The sequence below is a fragment of the Pagrus major genome, chromosome 12 (genome assembly GCF_040436345.1).
Source record: "Pagrus major chromosome 12, Pma_NU_1.0".
NCBI classification, from domain to species: Eukaryota; Metazoa; Chordata; class Actinopteri; order Spariformes; family Sparidae; genus Pagrus; species Pagrus major.
In genome coordinates this window covers 28,262,015-28,269,280 of record NC_133226.1, presented here as the reverse complement: position 1 = coordinate 28,269,280, position 7,266 = coordinate 28,262,015, and the positions used below count along the sequence as shown (strand labels likewise).

Here is a 7,266-nt window from a genome sequence, read left to right as displayed (position 1 = left end):
GAAGGAAGGAAGGGAGTTGACTGAGTTTAATGTGTTTGTCAGAAGATAAGCCTTAACTGAGCTCCCAAAGAGGAAACTCAGTGATTATATCAGCAAAGGACAGATGAATAGAAAAGCATGATAAATATTTAAAGTACTGCATATAAAACAAGAAAAGAAATAAAAATAACTGTAAGTTGTTTCCAACTGGATGAACTGTGTTTCAGTTTAGCTGCATGGCGGGCCTGTTCTACATACTAACATTATAAACACTGATACTGACAGTAAAGAAGAAGCTTTTACTTAAGTGAGGGAGCTTATCCAAATTAGATGAACTGCCAGCATAATTTTGAGGAGCAAAAAACAAAATGATGATGATGATGACACCATCCAGTCGCATATCCCAATAATAATTTTTTTTTAGATTAATGGTATTTGGCAGAATGATTCCCTCCTGTAGTTTCAGTTGTAATTTTATTAAACAGTGTCACAGTTGTGAACTTGTGAAAACAGTTTGAGCTTCAAGACCACTGCACAATGAAAACAATTATTTGACGTTTCACCTCTCAGGTTGCAGGGAAATATGAGGTGTTGCTCCACCTTTGCAGTTCCTCCAACCTTTTGAGCTTCAGGGAAGCTTCTTCAGCACATCATGCAGTGGGAAATATCCCACATCGCTCTCCTCGAATGCAAAGGTGGGTCTCTCTTTGCCATTGCTCCCTCGGATTCTTCTGAGACATCTTGCATTCACATCATCGCCCTCAACCAAGCCAATGTAATTGTAGCTTTTGCATTTGGTCGCAGAATTTACGATGACAAAGTCACCAACTGACAGATCTGAGGTGTCTGGTTCACTGCTGCTGTACACCCAGATTTTCTTCTTGGCTTGCTTCCTCTCGGGGTTTGCACTGAGGAGGTCACACAGATACTGGTATCAAACATTCTCATGTTAACAACTGTTGAAGTCTGATTTTTCAAAGGACTTTCTAAATAAAAAGGGAGATTAGATTTATCTACTGCTTTTATTAAATGATGAAAAAGCAGTCGTGTGCAGTAACATAGAAAATTGAGGTTTTCATACACTGAGCTGCATCGTGAATCACTTGAGCTGGAATTACAGGTTGTAATATAATCATGTTAAAGAAAAGGTGACGTTCATGTAGTCACACAGCACAGAGAAACATAACTCACTACAGTCTCTGCACAGGAAGTTTCTTGTATCTGAGGCTGTTTCTGTGAAATCACGTGACCACAGAGCACCCGCCCTTCATGCTGGTATAAAGACTGCTGTCTGCTCTCGCTGCTTCCTGATTATCAGACAGCTTTGTGAAGCCTACAGCAGGTAGGAACAATTTAATAAGTACAAGTTAAACAAGTTTAGGTAGAAACAATTAAATACTTGTAAATGTGCAGGATTTTAGACAACTCAAACGCTTCAAATGAAACAGAGTCACTCGACATAACTTATATTAACATATGAACAAATAACCACTGATGGCAGAAAAGTTTTAAAAGTGAAGAAAAAGTCTGTTGAGTGAATGTTTTTATGTGAAGAGGAGACAAATTTAGATTCTCTCTCTTTTGGATTTAAAGTTCTTCACACATGAAGAAGACCTCGGCTCTCACATGTAGTTTTATAGCAGAACTAGATACCAGATGCAAAGACGGCACTTTTTCAGTCCCATGAGAAGTGCTCGCCGAGAGGAAACTGCCAAAACATGCCCTCATGTACACAACGCATGAAGGGCTGAGAAAGACAGTCGACCAGAGCAGATCAACAATAATCAAAAATAAATTATAAATGTCTCCACAGAAACTCCCTGATGGACTATAGACTGTACAGCTTGTTCCTCAGACTGCACAGAAAAACAGAACAAACATTTAGTTTGAGGAAACCTTCCTGAAAATGGAATCAACGGAACCAAAAAGGAACAGCAAGGAACATCCACCTTTATTTACTGATCCACCTCCTGAATCTACAACAGAGGTAAGAAACCAACTTCAGTCAAAACCAGTTTAGTTTTAATGGATCTGAACTGAACCTCCTGATTGATACATTTTGTGTGTTTGTTGTCCATGAAACTGTTAATATCCCAAATACATAAATAAATAAAACGTCGTTAAATGCAAAATTTATATTAGAACTAAATGCAGAAATTAACTAATTTACAAAATGTGACAAAATTATATTTATGTTTTAATTAATTAATTAGTTTCTTCTGTATTTATTCACCTTTGTATTAACTTAAGTTTATATACCTTCACATTTAATTGCTATTTAATTTATTATTTATTTAATTTTGAATGCATTTATTTGTTTTCCATGAAGTTTATTTCTGGATTTCCTTTTTACTTTTCTTTATGTATTTCTGCTTCATTATGTAAATGAGGGTGCTGCCAGTCAAAGCCAATCGCAGCACAGTAGTCCAGGACTATGAGGACAAATAAAACAGCAGCACCAGCGACAGCCTCAGTGTCGCAGCTACTCTGATCTGGATCAGAACACAAAATGGTGAACTGACTGTAGAGAGCTGAAGTCACGGCCCTTCAGTTTCCCTCATGGGAGCTGATTTCACAAAGACTTTGTGTGGTAGTGAATGAAGAGAGACACGTTATTTATTGATCCTGTTTGTTCCTTTAAAAGATATTTTTCAAGTCAAGAAAGTCTCAGTTTGTCATAAATAAAGTAAAATATCATCTGTCATCAGCTCATTTACATAATGAAGCAGGGTGATGGTTCAGTCTGGTGTCAGGAAAGAGCTTTTTAAACACTGTTGTGGATCTGATTGTTATTTGTTGAATCGTGTCATTGTGTTAGTTTTCTTCATTACAGATGAATTAAATGTAGTTATGGTTTGATTTTGTTTCTTCAGACACCAACATCAGGCGTCACCATGGCAACAGGGTGAGTGACACAACTAACCTTTAAAACTAGATTCAAACAGCTGCAGTAAAGTGCAGCTGTAGACACATATACACACAGCAGTCTATACAGAGCACAACACAGTGACATGTGCATCACTTTAACAGCAGCACATGTTGATGGAGGTCTCAGTGTTTTCAGCCTGAACAGTAATTATTCTGTTCTGTTGTTTTCTTGTAGTTAAATAAAGTTTGTAAATGTTGAAGAAGTGGAAGAAAGGTTGAACACAACTACACTGATGTCAACATGATGGCTGCAGAGAAACAGACACACATGCACTCCTTCATGTTAGTGTGATAGAAATGTAACATGTTGCTCTCATGTCTGAACCAACACTCGAGTCACTTTATGTAAAAGTCACAACAACAATGTGACTGTCAGACCTGAAACATTTCTGCATCAGCAGCAAAACACTTTACATTCAGCAAATGTGCCTGAAACAAGAGCGTCAACATAACGTGCTGTCATGTGTATATACACACATATACATACACATATATGTGTCTATATATATACACATATATACATATATGTGTATATATTTACACACATATATGTATATATTTACACATATGTGTATATATACACACATACATGCATATATACACATATATGTCTAAATATACACATATATGTATATATATACACATATATGTGTATACATTGTCAGTATTTGGAGTCAGTTTGCAGCATGGTGGCTCAGTTGTTAGCACTGTAGCCTCAGAAACAAGAAGGTCCTGGATTTGAAACTCAGCTGGGGCAGGCAGGGTTCTTCCTGTACACTCAGGCTAACACTACTAACTAATATTTGTATGTGTTTGGCTATCAAAATATACAATTTTTCCCTGGCAACACAATAGGATGAACCCTGGCAACGACTTAGTAACAAGAGATAAACTAGTCAGCTCAGCTCATTGAGTCCTTCAGCTATTAATATAGAGCAGTGAAGAGACTGTTTCACTGGGGTTGTGTCTGAAATCACTCATTCACTGCTCCCTGCTCACTACCAGGTCTATACAGTGAGTCTATACAGTGAGTCTATACAGTGAGTCTATATAGTGAGTCTATACAGTGAGCTCATCTGTCACATGAAAAACACTTTTTAACACCACTCACATGATGGTTTGTAATGCTGAGTCAGTGATCATCGGTTGGACACCACTGTTCACGATGCATTGTGGGACACTTTGAGTCAACTATGTAGAGTATAATAAATCTCACGAAACATCAGACAGCGCTACAAAATGTCTCAGTTACTGTATAGTCTTCTTCACTTCGCTTCACTGTAAGGTGAAAGTGGGGGGTTAAAAGATTTAATAAAAGACCTCACCATGTAGAGGGATTTTCTTTATTTAATTCTATATTCAGAAGTTTTTGAACTTATGTCTTTATTTTTCTACAGAAACACCAGTCCCATCCAATCAGAAACTCCTCCTGTTGATCAGTTGAGACTAAAGACAGAGGATATTGGATCTCTAAGAAGAATGACTCTTGGTGAAAAAGATCTGAACAAGACAAACAGAACCATCTTACTTGTGGGAGAAACAGGAGCAGGAAAATCTACTCTGATCAACGCTCTGGTCAACTACACCATGGGGGTAGAGTGGGAGGGTGATGACCGGTTTCAGAAGTTAAAGGACGAGGAGAGAAACCAATCAGAGAGTCAGAAGTCAGAAGAGAACAAGGAGTTAGATCAATCAGAGAGTCAGACATCAGATGTGATCGTGTACCAGATCTTTGAATTTGAAGGTAAAACTCTGCCCTACTCTCTGACCATCATTGATACTCCTGGATACGGAGCAACCGGTGGGATTGAAAAAGATGTCTTGATCAGTCAACAATTATTAGACTTGTTCCGCTCAGATGATGGAGTTCATGAGTTGAATGCAGTGGGTCTGGTGGTGAAAGCCAGTGAAAATCGTGTGAGTGATCGTCTGATGTACATCTTTGATTCAGTGGTGTCTCTGTTTGGAAAAAACATGGAGCAGAACATCGTCGCCCTCATCACACACTCTGATGGTCTGACACCTGAAAACGCTCTGAAAGCTCTCGAGGCTGCAAACATTAAATGTGCCAAAGATAAGGAGGATCATCCTGTTTATTTTCTGTTCAATAACTGCCAGAGCACACAGAAAACACAAAGGATTCAGAGGGCTTTAAAATATGCATGGGACTTAACAACAGACGAAATGGGCCAGTTCACTGACTTCCTGGAAAGAAATCCCCCTCAGAAGCTGATGACAACTGTTGCAGTGTTGAATTCACGTATCAGACTGACAGCCTGCATCCAAAACCTGCAAGAGAGGATCGAGTTGACTGAACTGAAACAGACAGAAATCCAACAGACTCATGATGGTCTGAAGAAACATGAAGAAGAGATGAAGAACAATGAGAAGTTCACTGTAGAAGTTGATGAGGTCTACAAAGAGAAAGAAGGTATCAGTGCTGGGTGGTGGGCATTGTTGTTTTATGAAGGAGCTGTCTGCTGTAAAGTCTGTAAGGAGAACTGTCACTATCCTGGATGCACAATGGCCTGGTATCCAGAGCACTGTGAGGTCATGAAAGGTGGCCGCTGCACTTCATGTACCGGGAAGTGTCCTGCGTCAGATCACGTGAAGGAAAAGAAAATCTATGTGCCCAAAACAAGAAAAGTTAAAAAGACCCAACAAGATGTGAAAGAGAAGTATGAAAAGGAGAAATCAGACTGTGACAAGAAAACAAGCCTTTTGGAAAATCTACAGAGGGAAATTGTAGGTCTTCAGAAAGAGAGAGATCAGATGCTGGAGGAGTCCTTCCAGCTTGTTGTCAAACTGGAGCAGATCGCCCTGAATGTTATTTCTCTGTCCACTGTGGTCCACTTGGACTTCCTGATTGAGAAGATGAAGGATAAAGGAGACACAGAGAAGATCCAGAAACTGAAAGAGATGAAGAGTCGGGCAGATAAAGATGGAAGACTTGCTGCACTGTTGCGATACAGGTTTGGTAAAATCACAGCAGCAGTTGGTAAAGCAGTTAAAGTGTGGAATTGAGTGAACAACACGACTGAGAGCAGACAGCTGTGTAGAAAACCAGCTGTACACTGCTGATAACAAGTTTAAACATCACATACATTTTTGTCAGTCTGTTTCTATAATGTCGATGTAATCGCTACACGAGCAAATTAGCATGTCATCACTTGTTAAATGTGTAATTCATGGAGACAGCGCCCTCTGTGGTCTGTAAGCACTGTTTGTTCTTGTAGTTTGATGTTTCATCACCAATAGTTACTTCACTGTACAGATGACCATCAGTGACAGCTGAGTCATCATGTTTTAGTGCTGAGAACAGTTCTTAGTGTCCAACAGCTGTTTGTAAATGGACTGAGGACGCCCCCTGGTGGTTAATGTTGGGTATGACAGCACCCTCCCTGTCCTGTATCACAAACTGAACTCAGTCAGATCCTGATTTAATGTTTAAATGTTTAATTAATGTAAAAAATTAATTAAAAAATTAAAATTAAATTAAATTAATTAATGTTTAATTTAATGTTTTTAAGGATTTTCTCACGTGTTTTAAGGCTGTGATTTATTCTGATGTTACTCTGATGGTGACAGGTCTCACTGACGCATACGTTACATATATAATACACACATAAAGCATTTAAACATGACGTTGTTTTCTCATGTTAATCACTTTGTACAGAGGAAAGATTCTGCAGTTTTGGACATGAATCCAACTTTGAGTCATGTGATCTACTGTACTTTGATTTGATTGGTTCTCTGGTTCCTTCATGTGTCTTCATGCTTGTAAAATCTGTCAGATGACACAGTCCACGTGGAAACATGTTGATCCATATTTTTAGTGATTGTAATATATTGTGTTATTCCACAAGAAGTCATGTCCTGACTGATGCAGTGTTCAGTGAATCATTAATAAAATCTGTGCTTGATGAAATCAGTTTGTTCAGAGTGTCTTCACTGGATCATCAGCAGCTTTTTCACTCTGGTGAATCTTCTGCTGAACTTTCTTCAGTAAACGTCTGTTTGTCTTTGTTACTGAAACACTTTGAGTCTGACACAGATTCACACAGCATCGTTATAACTGAGGTTTCATTAGAGATGCTTTCTGTAGTGACCACCAGAGGGAGCCAACACTGCATTACTGAAGGGACTCTGCTGTCTCTACTGAACTTAAACTAGTCCACTTTTTACTGAAAACACACAAACCTGGCAACACAGCAGAGACCTCAGAGGTTAACATAACAACATTTGACCTTTTAAACATGTTGGTTCATACACAAGGGGGTAAGTTTGGTGTCATATCAATAAATCATAAAAAACATTTTTTTTGCTTTTTGTAATAATGTTCGTAAACAACAACAAAAA

General features: G+C 38.5%; 1 protein-coding gene across 1 annotated transcript; it reads left to right on the top strand.

Moving 5' to 3' along the window:
- The first annotated feature begins 1,258 nt into the window (after nt 1–1,258).
- On the top strand, nt 1,259–6,835 carry LOC141006176 (uncharacterized). The gene is made up of 4 exons (XM_073478316.1): nt 1,259–1,321; nt 1,793–1,966; nt 2,853–2,884; nt 4,305–6,835. The coding sequence occupies exons 2-4, from the start codon at nt 1,886–1,888 to the stop codon at nt 5,929–5,931; spliced, it is 1,740 nt and encodes a 579-aa protein (XP_073334417.1). The 5' UTR covers nt 1,259–1,321; nt 1,793–1,885; the 3' UTR covers nt 5,932–6,835.
- The last annotated feature ends 431 nt before the right edge of the window (nt 6,836–7,266 follow it).

Bases quoted from the DNA above. Each gene is read 5' to 3' on its own strand.
- LOC141006176 (XM_073478316.1), top strand. From the start codon at position 1,886: ATGGAATCAACGGAACCAAAAAGGAACAGCAAGGAACATCCACCTTTA. The intron at 1,967-2,852 runs GTAAGAAACCAA...TTGTTTCTTCAG, and splicing joins CTCCTGAATCTACAACAGAG to ACACCAACATCAGGCGTCAC. The intron at 2,885-4,304 runs GTGAGTGACACA...ATTTTTCTACAG, and splicing joins GGCGTCACCATGGCAACAGG to AAACACCAGTCCCATCCAAT.